The sequence below is a fragment of the Castor canadensis genome, chromosome 16, assembly GCF_047511655.1.
Source record: "Castor canadensis chromosome 16, mCasCan1.hap1v2, whole genome shotgun sequence".
Classification (NCBI taxonomy): domain Eukaryota; kingdom Metazoa; phylum Chordata; class Mammalia; order Rodentia; family Castoridae; genus Castor; species Castor canadensis.
Genome location: NC_133401.1, coordinates 38,601,584 through 38,617,964, shown reverse-complemented (window position 1 = coordinate 38,617,964; position 16,381 = coordinate 38,601,584). Strand labels below are relative to the sequence as shown.

The window sequence follows — 16,381 nt, the reverse complement described above, 5'->3', positions numbered from 1 at the left end:
CCTTCCGCAGAAGACACAAGGCTGCAGGAAGTCATTGCTTGAATCATGCCTTGAATGTTTGGTTTCCCACCACCACAGTACAGTGCGCTGGGACCTTCAGAGAGACCATTTCCTGGGGCTCTGAAATCTGGGCATGAACGATTGACAGAGGCTCCTGGGCACTTTGGCCCTGGGAAAGTCCACTAGGAAGGCTCCATCCCTACCCTCCTCCTCCTCCTTCCTCCTGACTCAGGACTGCTGGATGCTTAGGGCAGCTGTGGCCAGAGGCGGTCACCCTGACCCCCAGCATCCTCCTTCCCCACACCCCAGGACAGCCGGTCCTGGGGAAGTGAAGTTTCAGAAGCAGAGCAGCAAATGAAGGATGACCTGCCCACGTGTTTCTGTACCCCCTCCCCCAGGCATGTCAGGCAGTGCGCCCCACCGCGGAGACCCGGCGCTGCCTAGCCACGGGCGGTGGGTGATGAAACCTCCCCGATGCATTACTGCAGAGTGCGCGGGCGGTAGAGCGGGGCGGGGGGGAGGGGGTTGAGAGCCTGTACCCGGGCTCACCTGTTCAACAAGAGAAGCATGGAGACTGAGGGGGAGAAGCACGGGCGTGCCGGCACCGGGTGCATACCCACGGGCGCTAGGTTGCAGCGCTCGGCTTTCCACCCTCCCCAAGCCTTGCTAGCCCCCCGAATTGCGCCGTCGGGTTGACGAGGCCAGAAGCAGTTCCTGTCCCCATCCCAGCGCGAAGGAGACGTGAGCGTTCACACGTACACACACAGCAGGGGGAAGAGACGCTCCAAAAGGCGCCCAACTTTCTCCCTGCTTCCTCCAGCCGGGGACAATCTAATCCCCGCGGTGTTTAGGGAAAGTGGTTCCACCAGGACGCGAGAAGAGAGGGAGAGAATTTCCCCGGATTTGACTTTTTGGCTTTTGATTTTTACCATTTCCATCAGATGATTTAAGAGTAAAGGGAACCCGGAGCGGGCGGCGAATAGCGCTTCGGGGAAGTGGAAGTGTTTGGAGACGCCTACAGTTGCTTTCAAGATCTGGTCTCTGGGGCACGCGATGCTCCGCAGCAGGCTGACTCAGGGCTGCCCGGGCCTCCCTGCCACCCGCCTGGAAATGATGCAAGTCTGGATTGTCACCTGAATCTCTGCAGCCTAGCCTGGAATCCATCTGGATTGGGGGAGGGTCGGGACACGATACTCCAGGTGTTGCACAGCCCACCAAAAATGGAGCAACCAGAAAGCGGGAAGGCGGGGCAGTTGCTCAGGCCAAATAATTTAGTTAGTGCTTCTACTCCCATCTTTAAGGTGTCATATTTTTTTTTATGCCTAGCGTCACGACGCCAGGAATTTCTCCCACGTATTCAGTTTCCCCGCATCATCACTGTGTCCAGGTATCTGCTCCAATCTATCAAGGTCTCGAGGCTAGGCTCTCACTGAATTCCAAACGGTGGAAAGAGGAAGTTTCACATCCCGATGCGTGCCAGGGACTGGGGGACGCGTCCCAGCGCAGATCGTCCCCTCTGGCCTGTTTTTTTTTTTTTTTTAATTGCAACCCGAGCTGGAATCCGCTGTGACTTCTTTTTGAAGTGCGTACGGCCATTGCCCTGGAGCACCCGCACACGCGCACGCATCTCCGGCCACGCTCACACACACACGCATGCAAACGCGTGGCCGCCGCCAGGTCGGCAACTTTGTCGGGCGCTCCCAGTGGCGCCCGGCTTCCTCCTGTAGTAGTTGGCGCAGGCCCCGCCTCCCGGTTGTGTTGTCAAACGGGCTGGGGTCTCGGATTGGTCCAGCCGCCGGGACAACACCTGCTCGACTCCTTCATTCAAGTGACACCAGAGCTTCCAGGGATATTTGAGGCACCATCCCTACCACTGCCGGGCACTCGCGGCGCTGCTAACGGCCTGGTCACATGCTCTCCGGAGAGCTACGGGAGGGCGCTGGGTAACCTCTATCCAAGCCGCAGCGGCGAGGAGGAGGGAAAAAGCGAGCAAGGAGGAAGAGTGGGAGGAGGAGGGGAAGCGGCGGAGGAGGAAGGGGAGGAGGAGGGGAGCACAAAGAATCCAGGTCTCCCGGCGGGAGGTTTATACCAAGAACCATGTGTGCCGAGCGGCTCGGCCAGTTCGTGACCCTGGTTTTGGTGTTTGCCACCTTCGATCCGGCGCGGGGAACCGACGCCACGAACCCGCCCGAAGGTCCCCAAGACAGGGGTTCGCAGCAGAAAGGCCGTCTGTCCCTGCAGAACACAGGTAAATGCGTGCGCCCCGGCGACCAGGAGCTGCTGGGAGGGAACACTGCACACACGCTGCGCGCCCTGGGCGTCTCGCCGGGAATCGGGCGCCCACCCCGGGCGGTGCAAACTCTCGGCGTGGCGCGGGACGTGCAGAGGGGAGCGCTAGGCGAGGAGAGGTCTGCTCCGGGCTCGGATCGCCCGGAATCCGCACGTGCTAGTAGGGTGATGAAATGGCTGGGGCAGGACTTGTTGCTGTCCTCCCTCGGGGTTGAGGGGAAAGAAGGCAGTGCCTGTCACTGCCAGCGCCTGTCCTCGAGTCCCAGATCCCATTGCAAACCATACTTCTCCATCCCGGCTGGCCGATGGGAGGCACGAAGGGTCCCCGGAGCTGGGCTGCGCCCTACACCTGGAGAACTTCTCCAAAGCTGGCGAGCTTCCCCCCACCACCAACCCCCAAAGATGCTCGACAACCCAGAACTTTGCTGGCGAGATAAAATGCAGCGAGAACTTTCCCCTTGGGATCATTGCTTTCGGAAGGGGACGGGGGTTCGCAAAGTGTACCTCGGTGGTGCTGGCCAGGTCAGCAAGCGAAGAAATGGTGACACGACCCGAACCGTGCGTCGGCTCTCCTCCACCGGTTGTCTGCTCACCCACAAGCTGCAGAGTCGATCCTGGCGTGAGGCACACCGGTCTGGCCCGGTTCTCAGCTCCGGGGAGAGAAAGAAAAAACGTACAGCTTCTTTGCTCCGTTCTGCGTCCCCTGATCCCCGCTGTTATTTTGGGGGGTCGTGCGAACGCTGCGGACGCGGCGTGCGTGCGCTCATGGCCGGAGCAGAAATGCACTAACGCCCAGAAGGGACGCCCCAAGTGGGTGAATAGCGGTCCTGCCGGGCCGCGCGTGGGGTCATCCCCAACCCTCCCATTGCCACATGCCGCCGCCGGGGACCCGCACCCTAAGACCCTCGCCCACCCCTCCCCCTCTCTGGCGCTTTCTTTGAGAGCTGAACGTGGTTCTCCGTAGTTGGTGAAAAAAATACACGCCCCTCATTCTCTCGCTAGATTTAATCTGAATGCGGATTTTTTTTTTTGCTCCGACCCCGCCCTTCTTCCAAAATATACTTTTCTGATGTAATTTTGTGGTCGTTTTAAATCAGAGAATCGGGGGGGGGGGCGGGGAGGGAGGGAAAAAGTACAAGGCAGCTTGACAGTTAACTCCCCTGTCTGGCCTTTCAGAGGGCAGCAGGTTCCAGGGCCACGGGGATTAAGTGCTATCTCACACCCGATCCCTAATTAAAAGGGACCTCTAACGGGAATAGTGGCGATGGCAAGGCGAGCCCCATCTGACTCCATCCCCCTGCTCAAAAGCCGCAGCTTCCCTAGCCTGGTATTTTTAATGCGGATGGTTTGGAGGCACTGCCTTAATAGGAATTTTGTTTTGATTTTTAGGTGTTGAATCATAAAGCTGAATTGAAACTGCTTTTTTGGACGCTCTCTTGGGGGTCAGGAAGGAAGTGGCTGGGATTTAATGGCTGCAACTTCTACAAATCTAAGTGCAGAAGGGCGTTTTGTTGATGAAATTCAGTGTTCATCTTAAAATCGTGGTTTTGTCTGTGGGTTTAAAAGGCTAAGCTGTTTTCTGCTCTCAAACCAAGCGTTCCCACGAATCCTTTAATAAGATGGAAAGGATGAAGGATAAAAGAGAATGCTCAGAACTAACTTTTGATTGTGATGTTTGTAATTTGGGGCTAATTTTTACAAGTACCAATATTTCTGAGTAGCAGTAAGATGAAATTTTGTTTCTCTGGCCGTTTAGATGCTGAAACAGTCATTAGTAACATTTTCCCCTTTACTAACTTTTATTTGGCTGAGGGTTTTGTATATATTTGAATGTCATTTTCATTTTAGCTGAGATCCAGCACTGTTTGGTCAATGCCGGTGACGTGGGATGTGGTGTGTTCGAATGTTTCGAAAACAACTCCTGTGAGATTCGGGGCTTACATGGGATTTGCATGACTTTTCTGCACAACGCTGGAAAATTTGACGCCCAGGTAAAAACAATATGAGCATGAAGAATGTTTGGGGTTCACACAGCATTGGAAAAGCTTACTGGAAAGAGACTTGCCAGATCTCCCGAGCTGCTCTTTGTGGTGTGGCCCCTCCAGGAGTACATGTTGCTGCCATGTAGGCTAACTCCTACACAAACCACATGCTGAAGTTACAGTAAATGATAAAACCTTCTAAGGTGATACATTGTGTCTGGCCATTCAAAACTCAGTCTTCAAAGCCCATTACAGTAGGAGCAGTGAACCCCGAAGGAGCAGGGGGAGGACCCCAACTCCACCTTCCAAAAGCTCTTTTCACTTACTGAGACCCCATCATCTGCAGTGTATGTGTGGGGAGGCAAGCTGGATAATTCAGGTCCTCCAAATGAGCATAATCCTTCTCTGTTAGCAGACTGCTCTCCCAATGAAAAGTCAAAAATCCTGAATGAGTTGCATTGCACACTTTCCTTTTGCTCTATATAATAATTATAGTCAGTGTCTGACCCACTTCAGCTACCTCAGGGCCCCAAGAGAAAAGCTGAGTTTGCTGCTCAGGGCAGGAAAGGAACCCAACAAGTAATATTATGGTTCCAGTACCAACAGCCCAAATACCTGTTCAAATGTCACGTGGCATTAGACTTACCTTCATTTTCTCCCTGGCCCTTGTGTGCCCTGCTGAAACACCCCATTATATCTCAATTTCCTGTCCCATGTCATTGAAGCACGGTGACAACGTTTGGAGGAGGCCAACAGTTCAGGCATGATTTATATACGTCACCAGTCACCGTCCACTGACATCCTGTAGAAAGCCTGACAAAGCAGTGCCTGGGAACCAAAGGGGATGTGGCAGGGCTGGCATCTGAAACTGCAGAGGATGTGAAGTAGCAGAAGGGGAAACAGAAACCGGGGAGGAAAGAGGTAGAACTTTGAACTCCTTGAGGCTTCCTAATGAAGAATCCTTTCTGGATTAACTGGAATTAGGAAACATAATAGGAAATCCGGAGGAAAGATGTCTATTGAGGGGTGATCCCACAGGATGTGAGGGAAAAACACCACGAACATTGCCTTGGCCCTCGAATATTTTCTCAACCCTCTCAAGTTGATTCTCAACACATTAACTTCTTTTTTTTTTTTTTTTTTTTTTTTTTTCATTTTTCTTTTATTATTCATATGTGCATACAAGGCTTGGTTCATTTCTCCCCTCTGCCCCCACCCCCTCCCTTACCACCCACTCCACCCCCTCCCGCTCCCCCCCTCAATACCCAGCAGAAACTATTTTGCCCTTATCTCTAATTTTGTTGTAGAGAGAGTATAAGCAATAATAGGAAGGAACAAGGGGTTTTGCTGGTTGAGATAAGGATAGCTATACAGGGCATTGACTCACATTGATTTCCTGTGTGTGGGTGTTACCTTCTAGGTTAATTCTTTTTGATCTAACCTTTTCTCTAGTTCCTGGTCCCCTTTTCCTATTGGCCTCAGTTGCTTTAAGGTATCTGCTTTAGTTTCTCTGCGTTAAGGGCAACAAATGCTAGCTAGTTTTTTAGGTGTCTTACCTATCCTCACCCCTCCCTTGTGTGCTCTCGCTTTTATCATGTGCTCATAGTCCAATCCCCTTGTTGTACATTAACTTCTTAATAAATTGGTACACCCTGCCCTCCATCCCATTTGGCTCCTGCTGGAGAGTCAAAGAAGAGGAGGCCACTGGGAGGATGCGTGGGCCACATGGTTTTCAGTCATCAGACATGATCTGTAGACATTTCAGTTGCTTCTAACAGGAGAACCAAAGTAAATGTGCTGGCTGGCTTCCCACTTCCAACCTAAACACGTTTACTTTCCCCAACTCAGTGACTTCCAGGCCTGTCTAAAAGCAGAGGGGTGACCTCGCCAATGACAGCCTGTTTCTATAGTAATGGACGGGGCAGGGAATCCTGTCTAGGTATCCCACAATGCCTCAGAGCCAGGGAGGTTGATAAGGGAGCAAAAGCTGGAGCTTGCCTCCACACCCCCAACAGCTGTCTCCTTTCTAGGATAAGCAGTGTAATGGGGTTGCCAGGAAAGAGAACTGCGGGCCAGATGTATGCCTGGCTGCCTGGCCTCTCAGAGGCAGGGGCGTGGGGGAGGGGCTGTCAGTTGGGCGTTCAGACTCACATGCTGCCAGGCCGGGTGCCAGGCGGGCCTTTTAGAGGCAATAATCCTAACAGTCCTAACAGTTGAAAGGCAAAGAATGTGCCTCCTTGGAGGATGGGAGGAGACAAGAGTCTGAACTGGAGGCACTGGGGCAGAAGGGAGGTCCACAGAGCAAGCACTCCATCTGGTGACACTCCCAGAGTCCTAGGGAAAGTGTGTCACTTGACACCCTCCACTTGGGAAGAAATCTTGCAGAGATCCATAAGGATTTATGGCCTGATTCCCCTGGTGTTCCAAAGAAGTCACCCCGAGGCAGCTAACAGCGGGCTGCCCTGATGAGAACAGAAAGCCACTGAAGCCTCGGTTCAAGGGAAACTCCAAATGCAGCTGGGGAGGAAGGAGGCAGATCTGTTGGTGGACAGGGCTAACATCCTCTTTGGCCTGGTGCCGGAGGTGTCATGTCACTCTGGATGTACCTCCGATGTAGCCTAGCAGATGGCAGTCTGAGGCAGCACCTTGGGATTGTTGGTGAAATAAAATTCCTGGAAAGCCCAAGAACATAAGTGTCCAGGCGTGTGACAGAGTCTCCATCTTCTGTGTCTGTCCCCTCCTCTCCACTCTCAGGGCAAGTCTTTCATCAAGGATGCCTTAAGATGTAAGGCCCACGCTCTGCGGCACAGGTTCGGCTGCATAAGCCGCAAGTGCCCGGCCATTAAGGAGATGGTGCTCCAGCTGCAGCGGGAATGCTACCTCAGACACAACCTGTGCTCCGCAGCACAGGAGAACATCCGGGTCATAGTGGACATGATCCACTTCAAGGACCTACTGCTGCACGAGTGAGTACCGCCTCCAGGGAGACCTGGAAGGGGGGCGCAAGGGGTGACCACAGCTGTTGCATTCAGTTTGTGGAGCTTGCTTTTGGAGGCTGAACTCCCCTCAAGTGGAAACGGTTGTACTTGACCTCAGAAGGCTACACCAACTCCCCTAGGAACCCCCTTTCCTACTGGCTTTCAAGAAACATGCATGCCGTGTCCATCGTCAGTTTTGAAATCACAGTCAACAGAAACAGAACATTATTTTTGTTCGGCATAAAACGTGTAGCATCAGAAACACTCTGGGTCCTCCCCTTAGCCAAGTCCTAACAGGTCTCTTAATATTCCAAATAGCTTTGATGGTGTCCTTGACCGCTGATACCCAACAACATTTGTTACTGACATTTACCAAGTGAATTTTTCACCTGTTCCTCACAACAGTTCTGTAAGTGAGGTGTGTCTGTCATGTCCACTTCACAGCTGAGAAGACTGAGACCCACTAAGGTGGACACATAGCTAGTGAGAGGTGAAGAGACTAGAATCCAGGCAGTACAGTCTAGTGCCTCTAATCTAGCCCAAACTGAGAGCAATCACTTTTTTTCCTCCCTCCACAGGCTCTCCTTTCCCTTAGAAGGTCAATCCACCTTCTCTAACTAATTTACTCCCTACCAGAGAACATACAAAACAAACACCAAAAACTGTAATCACATTTACCTTTTTATGCTAAAACAGGTAAACGTGAGCTTTAACTTCTTCGACAACTCGTAATTCAGTGATAAACTCAGGACCTCTCATTCCTTAAACGTTATATGGGATCCTGTCTCTTGCAGAGTAGTAAAGCACGCTGTACACGATTGCTCTAACATCAAGTATGGTCCACAGCCCTGAAGGCTGTACTGTCTCCTTCCCCCAGGATGCAGGCAGAAGGTCACCAGCTGAGGGAGCAGTCCAGCCCATGTCATGGCCAGCTTGGTGCCACTTTCCATAGTGACTCGCTGGGCCGATCAGTACAGTTTGATGAACTCGTGCTTCTCAGTTCATTCCACTTAACAGGCTACCCCCACCCCACCTGTGCCACCTAGATGGTGGAGGCCAACAGCCATCTCCTATCTCTGCCCATTAGGTTATAAGGTCCTCAGTGTCTTGCAAAACCCCTGTTCCAGTTTAGGATTATAAGGTTCATGGTGAAACTCTGCAGGCAGCTCTTATCAAAAGCAAAATTATAGCCAGGCACCAGTGGTTCATGTCTGTAATCCTATCTACTCAGGAGGCAGAGATCAAGAGGATCACAGTTTGAGGCCAACCCAGGCAAACAATTCAGGAGACCCTATCTCCAAAAAAACCCCAACACAAAACAAGGTTGGTGGAGTGGCTCAAGCGGTAGAGTGCCTGCCTAGCAAGTGCAAGGCCCTGAGTTCAAATCCCTGTACTGCCAAAAAAAAAAAGGCAAAATTATGTTGCCTTTTCCTTGAGTCATACTAATGCCTTATGAAATGCTTTTATTCTTCCAAATACCTATAAACAGGCAATAGCAACAAGAGCGTCAACAATAATAGTAACTGGTTTTCAATGTGCCAGGCTGTTGGCTAGGGATTTTCTATAGATCATCACATATGTTGTTCCCAACAACATAATATAGATATGACTATTCCCACTTAGCAGGGAACAGTGAAGCTGAGCTTAAAAAAACTTGCTCTGAGGTCTGATTCCTACTTTTTAGCTTGGAAATCGGTGATACAGAGTTGTCACTCATGATCCACGGGACACCCCTCCACCCTGGGTTCTCAGGTCCCTTCTATAAAATAACATAATGTTTTTGTACAACCTACACACATCCTCCTGTCTTCCTTAAACCGTCTGTTTATGATGTATAGTGCCTAAGACAGTGTAAATGCTTTGTAGATAGTTGGTTTAAGAATAACGTCAGGACAAAAGTCTGTACATGTTCAGTACAGGAGAAGTTTTTTTGGTTTTTTTTTCCAAACAGTTTTGACTTTGGTTGGTTGAAACTAGATGCAGAGGGCTTACTGTATATGACTAAACCAGTTGTGAGAAATAAGACAGTTGTCAAAACTCAGTCCTTCCTGCTCCTGGCCTATCCTGGCCTTACTAGGCCTGCTAGGTCCTTATTGGTCTTCAAATATGGCAGGTTTTTTCCTTTTCTCAAATATACTCCCATTGTGCACAGAGAGCACTGTGAAATTCCCTTAGAGGTACTCCAGAAAAGGCAAATGGCCCATAGCTGAGAAACTTCGTAAAATTCATTTGCCCTACCCCACTGTCCCTGTCACCCTTTCCTTTCCCAGTTTTTTGGCCTCAAGAGTTGGTGATGGGAGTCTGTGTATGTCTATGATACATTTCCACATTGCAAGAAGAAGTCTGTTGTTTTTTTTAAAAAAGTCTTCTTTGGGGTAGAATTTGTTCCTACCTGTGGCTTTCTAGTGTCTTTTTATGGGAACATGGCCGGTAAAGCAGTGGGTCCTTCTTTCCAAAGGATTCCCCATTAAGAATGAGCCTTTGGCCCACTCTGCCCTGCTGTGGGATGCAGGTGGCCCACCCTGATCAGAACTGTGAGTGTGTTTTAAGAACACACCATGTGGTCACTGCAGGTCTTCTTTCCTGTGAAGCCAGAACCTCTGGGCAATGACTGTCACCAAACTTCAGCTCCCTGAAACCACCTTACCTGTTCTGAAGCCTTAGCTATGTGGTGTAACCGCTTGTACTTCAAGCTAAATTGCCTGAGTTGTTTAGTCCCCAAGTATCAAGAAGACCATCTCAGAATATATGGCACAGTCACAAATGAGAATGAGAACCAAATTTACTTTTCAATTTAAAAAGAAGGAATCAGTCACCCCAGAATCCACACCACCCCAAAATACACACATGTGGTTAAAACAGCTCTCTTCAACTGTGTTCTGCTCTGCTCCCCTTCCCCCTTCCTGCCCTCCCCACTTTCTCCTTATCATTTGCCTCCCCCAGCAGCAGCCAACCTCCATGGCCTCTGCACACTCTGTCACTCGGTGCTGGCAGCCACCGATGGTTTGGAGCCTTAGGCACACCCCCTCCAAGAATTTTTTTTAAATCCTTCAGCCTCGCTGACACCCAGTTGAGTGAGCTGGGTTTTGTCATTAGACACGGGCTTGGGCCCAGCCTACAGCTGAGGAGGCACTGTGCCAGCTTGAAACATGGCTTAGATTAACTCACTTTGGCATACTCGACCATCCCCGCAGCATACAGCTTCCTCTTAAGAAAGGGGGCCGAGGGGAGAGGAGAGCAGGGCCCAGTCCTGCCTTCTGAGATCTGGATCCCCCTTGGGGTTCCAAAGTTCACCTGGCAGGCAGTCAAACACCCAGGTGGAGGAGGTCCCAAGGCCAGCTGTGTATTCCCAGGGGCATCCCCTTACTCTGAGAAAAGAAGCCTGAAGCACAGAATCTGTTCAAATCCCAAACAGACAGACACAGCTCCTTCAGTGTGCTCAGCTGGCCCCAGGGGACAGCAGGTATAGCTAGCTGCTAAAACCTGGTTTGCACTTAGCAGGTGGGCTTAGGGACTTTGGGCCCCCGAGGCAGTGCTGGGAGGAGGCACACATGCACAGAGCTTAGTCCTGTGCTGCTGCAGGCAGGCCCTCCTCAGGGTGGCCCAAGGAGGCAGTGTCACACTGTCACTGGCGGGATGCCTGTCTCCAGAGTGTAAACACCAGGCCCATCAGCCGCACTCAGACTCTGAAGTCAGAGGCATAAGCAGACCTTAACAATCAGCTCAAAGCCAGGCATCAGTGGCTCACGCCTATAATTGTAGCTACTCAGAAGGTAGAGATCAGGAGGATCATGGTTCGAAGCCAGCCCTGGGCAAATAGTTTTCAAAACCCTAGCTCAAAAAAAAAAAATCACAAAAATAGGCTGGTGGAGTGGTTCAAGCAGTATAGCACCTGCCTAGCAAGTGTGAAACCCTGAGTTCAAAGCCCAGTGCCACCAAAAAGAAAACAGCAGCTCAAGCTCCATCATCGAGAACATTCCTCTCAACCCAACCCCAAGCCTTCCTGGCCCAGGGTTCCCAAAGGCCAGTATATCCAGAACCTTGCTAGCTGAGGTCTGCTGAAGAATGTGAGTTAGCTGTATGAGGCATCCCATACCCTCCCCCTCCCCCTGCTCCCTTGCTTGGGGGTTTTAAAAAAGACAGTGAAGGCCAGGTATGGTGGCTTATGCCTGTAATCCCAGCTACTTGGGAGGCAGAGACAGGAGGATCATAGTCTGAGGCCAGCTTGGACAAAAGTGTAAGAACCTGTCTTAAAAACAAGCTAAAAGCCAAGTGCTGTGGCTCATGCCTGTAGTCCTAACTACTCAGGAGGCAGAGATCAAGAGGATCTCAGTTGAAAGCCAGTCCAGGCAAATAGTTGGTGAGACCCTGTCTTGAGAAAACCCTTCAGAAAAAGGGCTGGTGGAGGGGGTCAAGGTGGAGGCCCTGAGTTCAAATCCCAGCACCAAAAAAAAAAAAAAAACCTGAAGTGGGGTAGGGATGTCAAGTGGTAGAGTACTTGTCTAGCAAGTGCCAGGGCCTGAGTTCAACCCCACCCCTTCACCCCAGAAAAGACCAGTGAGGTCAGAAAGGCTCAGCAAGTGGGCCCTGAGAGCACGCTGTTGAGAACACCCTTTACCAGACAGGCCCACTGCTCCTGCCTTCTGCACACATCCTCCACCCTCGAATAAAGGCTTCTAGGCAGTTTTCCTAAAGAATGGTCAGGGCTGCTCTGCCCCCAGGATCTGAGTGTACTTATTTCACAGAGAGGTCCTCATCTCAGACACAGGAGCCCTGACCACCTGCCCTTACTGCAATGCTTGGGAAGCCCAGACTGACAAGGTGAGATGGCTGGGTGGCTGCTTCCCCTGCTTCTGCCTCTGCTACCCAGACAGGCAGAGTCCCATGGGACATGATAACCCAGAGAGCCCAAGCCCCTCTCCACTCTTGCAGAGGCCTCCAGATGCAGAGGAAAGTGCACCCAGGAAAAACAGACAGACTTGGGGAAGCTATGGTGTCCTTGTAAAGCAAAGCAGGGCTCATGGACACCATTCAGGAGCCCTCCCCAAACCTGAACTCTTGTGGCTGCCTGACTGAAAAGACTTCCTCTCAGTTTGCTTTGAAGGCTCCCCACCATTTGCCCAAGTGCTTGCCACCAGTCCCACCCACCCACCTAGCTTCTGTCATCTGGACCCTGCACAGGGCGCTCCTGGAATGCTCACCTAAGTGTTCCGCCCTGGGCTTCTACCCGTGCCTCTGTGAGTTCTCCCTGTCCCTTCGTCCTCAGGCTGTCTTTATAACTGCTCCCACACCTGGGACTCTCCCATGCCTGCCATAGGCCATCCACAAATGATGGTGGAGGCCGGAAGGGTCTTCCACCAAACCCAGCCTAAGCACTGGCCCCATGTCTCCTGCATGGCCTTTGTCACAGCTCTTCACGCCCCCTTCTGGACTTGTTCCATGCTTAGTCTTTCTCCCTCTGCTCTTATCTCTAGACCTTACGTGGACCTCGTGAACCTGCTGCTGACCTGTGGGGAGGAGGTGAAAGAGGCTGTCACCCACAGTGTCCAGGCTCAGTGTGAGCAGAACTGGGGAGGCCTGTGCTCCATCCTGAGCTTCTGCACTTCAGCCATCCAGAGACCTCCCACAGTGCCACCTGAGCACCATCCCGTCGGGGACAGAGCCAGACTCTCCAGGGCCCACCATGGGGACACAGGCCACCACTTTTCAGATCCCAGCAGCAGGGAGGCCAGCAGAGGCACCAAGGGTGAGAGAGGGAACAAGAGCCACCCAAATGCCCATGCCCGGGGCAGAGCCGGGGGCCATGGCACACAGGGACCTTCTGGAAGCAGTGAGTGGGAGGACGAGCAATCTGAGTACTCTGATATCCGGAGGTGAAATGAAAGACCAGACCATGAAATCTTTTCTCCACGCTGTCCATTTTCTTATCTGTGGACATTCCAAAACATTTACCATTAAAGAGGGCGGATGTCACACGCAGGATTTTGTGGGAATTGTGGACTTCATGCAGGTGTCTGAACAGGTGAGACGGAGACTCCTGGGGCTGCAGGGTGTCAGCGGTGTGTACTCAAGGGAGCCTTGTAACTTTGTCCCTTTCCATCTGTGGAGCAGGCAGGTGGCGGGCTTCAGTGCACTCTGGCATGGGGGATGTGAGGGGGAGGGTTAGGGCAGAGCTAACCACCCACCCGGCTGACCTTGCAGGGGGGCTAGGCCTCGCCCTCAGCTTCTGGTGCTGTCTGCGCCCTGGGCAGGAGTGGGAAACATGGGGCTGGCAATGCAGGGGAAGGGTGGAAAAGAGGCAGGGACCATGGTGGTGCTTGGTGCCACACTGAAATTCAGTGTCACGCATGGGACCTTGTGGTTCGGAACTGCTTGAGGCAGACAGGGGGAGTGTGTTCTCTATATGTTGTTTTTCTGAGCCATTGTTCTGTCTAGGGGACACTGTCTGAGGGAGTGGCCCCTGTGTTATTTTAACCACTGCTTCAAATCTCAATTTCACTTTTTTTATTTATCTAATTACATCTACATATCTGTCGTCTGAATAAATGGCTTTCAAACACAAAGCAACTGGGTCATGAAACCTACTCAAAGGGGGAAGAATCTAATCCCCCAGGTCAGCTTCGGGGCCGAATGTTTTAAGTGCTGTTTAAAAGCAAACGCAGCAGCACTGTGTCTGACATAGGCTCGACCCCACCTGGGTCAGAGCTCATACCAGAGGAAAAAGCACACGCGGGATGTCTAATAGACTCCCTTAGAAGTTTCTGTCTCTCCTTGACCTTCATCTAAGGTCCATGAGCACTCTACAGGTGATATTGTGAAGCCAAGTTGGAAACTTGGCCTGTATGTGTCAGATAGAAAAGGAGAGACAAGAATGGAGACAGCTTAGTAACTGTCCCTTTGACATTGAGGATACTGAGGGACAGAAACTTTTCAGAGCCTAACTGGAAATTTAGCAACGAGGAGGGAAGTCAAGGTGGCAAAAGAAAGGCAGAAGGGAGAGATGGAGCTCAAATATAATGGGAAGGGGAGAGGATTGTGATAGGAAGGAGACCCATAGGAGTTACCTAAAACATTTCTGCCATCAAATTAAAGCTTATCCTGTCGCAGCCAGTCCTCAAACAGGTGTTGCTATTGTAAGTAGAAGACAGGTGTCCTGGGCCAGGTCTTTCTAAATCAGGGGTGGATAAACTTTTTCCATAAAGGGTCAGAGAGTAAACACAGCACTTTCAGTTTTATGGTCCATTCAGCTTCTTTTTTTTGTTGTTGTTGCAGTACTGGGATTTGAACTCAGGGCCTTCACCTTGAGCCACTCCACCAGCCATTTTTCTTGTGATGTTTTTTTTTCACGATAGAGTCTCGCTAACTATTTCCCCGGGCTGGCTTCGAACCTTGATCCTCCTGATCTCTGCCTCCTAAGTAGCTAGGATTACAGGAGTGAGCCACTGGTGCCCGGCTGCATTCAGTTGTTGATGGAACTAACTGGCTTTGTCAGTAGGCCCAAAGGCAGCAGCCAAAGACACAATTCCACTAAAGTTTTATTTAACTGGCACTCAGCTGGATTTGGCCCACAGGCCATCATTTGTTGATCCCTACTCTAGAGACTGGGCCAAAAAAATGTGCATCTTGCTTTATCTGTCTACTCCATTAGCTCTCTCTGGAAGCAACTGGAGGCCAGAGACAGAACTAAATTTGTTTACACTTAAATGATTTGTTCTAGAGGATCCCTTCACCCAAACACAACTAGAATTTATAAACTCAGAATCCATTCTCAGTCTTGCGTAGTCCATGTTGGAAATAAATCAGTGACATATCAGATAAAGTGCCCAAAAGATCTGGGCTGCAGCAAACAGTGGAGCAGGACTTGGTGCCCTTCGTGTGGTCAGGGAAGAGGTCCGGTATGCCAGGCTCTGCCGTGGGAACCTAACATAAACTGCGGCGATGCCATGGCCACTGTGGCACGTTGACAGTTTCTCCTTCCATCACTCTAAAGCGAAAGCAGTAACTTCTCCCGCGTTGCTGGGTCCTCGGTTCATTTGTTCGCCCTCCTGTGCTGGATGTGTAAATGTCTTACGTGTTCACCTACTGACGTCCCATTTGTTGCTTCTATTGTAAATATTTGTCATTTGTATTTATTATCTGTGTTTTCCCCACAAAGACATAAAATTGCTTATTACATTCATTTGAACCCATTGACTGATCTGTTTATTCTTCATGCCGTGGGTTTTTTTTTTTCCTCAAAAGTCAGAAATATCATTTCATTCTGATTCCTTATGCGATGATTGGATGTATATGACAGTATTTGTTCTCAGGTTCTTTTGCTCAAAATTATTCAAATTCCTGTTAACACTGATGGGAACTTTTGCACAACCTAGAATGTAAGCAAAGTCGTTATTAAAAATAGGCCCTCTCCTTGGGCTTCGTACAATTTTACTCAGGAGTCTTCCTTTGAGGAAGGATGTGGATCTGCAAATAAAAAATACACTGCTTATTTTGAGCTTTGCATCTTAACAAGATCATCTGAATACCTCTCCTTTGTATCAATAAATAGCCCTGTTATTCTGAAAGGAAAGGACCAAGAAGAGCAAAATGCTGACACCCAAAACTAGATAAATAGGAAACACCAGCCCACAACTGCGGTCGTACCTTCACACACACACTCACACAAAGGAAGAAATTTAAACTCAAAGGGTAAGAGGCAGCCCTAAGACAACATAGAAAACAATGTCCCAGTGGCACTTCCTAAGGAAGAACCACTCTCTGATCTCAGAGCCATACCACATGGGCGTATGAAGTCAGTGTCTGTTTCTGCTATGGCATTAGGCAACTAAGCCTGTATGCTGTCACACTGCATTCTTTTTCTCCATGCATTAATAAAGAGTTTATGTAAATGGCTGGTGCTTAAGCAGCATTGTTGTCATATGAGGGGCTTCTGATGTCCAGCATCAACAAGAACCCCTGCCTCTGGATGTTAAGCTCACAGGGAGGGAAACAAGAGGAAGACACCCCCACCCTGGGCTTCTCCATCCAAGAAACTGGCCAAGTCTGTGCCAGAGCTACCCAGACAAACAGGAGAAGGAATTCCGTGAGACTGGCCTGGCTGCTCTATTCTCATGCCCTCCTAGAGTCTCACGT

The 16,381-nt window shown here is 50.5% G+C and overlaps 1 protein-coding gene across 1 annotated transcript; it reads left to right on the top strand.

Annotated features, from left to right (window-relative positions):
- The first annotated feature begins 1,688 nt into the window (after positions 1-1,688).
- On the top strand, positions 1,689-15,434 carry Stc2 (stanniocalcin 2). Its single transcript, XM_020183618.2, has 4 exons — positions 1,689-2,248; positions 4,138-4,280; positions 7,026-7,237; positions 12,724-15,434. The coding sequence occupies exons 1-4, from the start codon at positions 2,098-2,100 to the stop codon at positions 13,124-13,126; spliced, it is 909 nt and encodes a 302-aa protein (XP_020039207.1). The 5' UTR covers positions 1,689-2,097; the 3' UTR covers positions 13,127-15,434.
- Positions 15,435-16,381: the final 947 nt, after the last annotated feature.

Bases quoted from the DNA above. Each gene is read 5' to 3' on its own strand.
- Stc2 (XM_020183618.2), top strand. From the start codon at position 2,098: ATGTGTGCCGAGCGGCTCGGCCAGTTCGTGACCCTGGTTTTGGTGTTT. The intron at 4,281-7,025 runs GTAAAAACAATA...CTCCACTCTCAG, and splicing joins CTGGAAAATTTGACGCCCAG to GGCAAGTCTTTCATCAAGGA. The intron at 7,238-12,723 runs GTGAGTACCGCC...TCTTATCTCTAG, and splicing joins AAGGACCTACTGCTGCACGA to ACCTTACGTGGACCTCGTGA.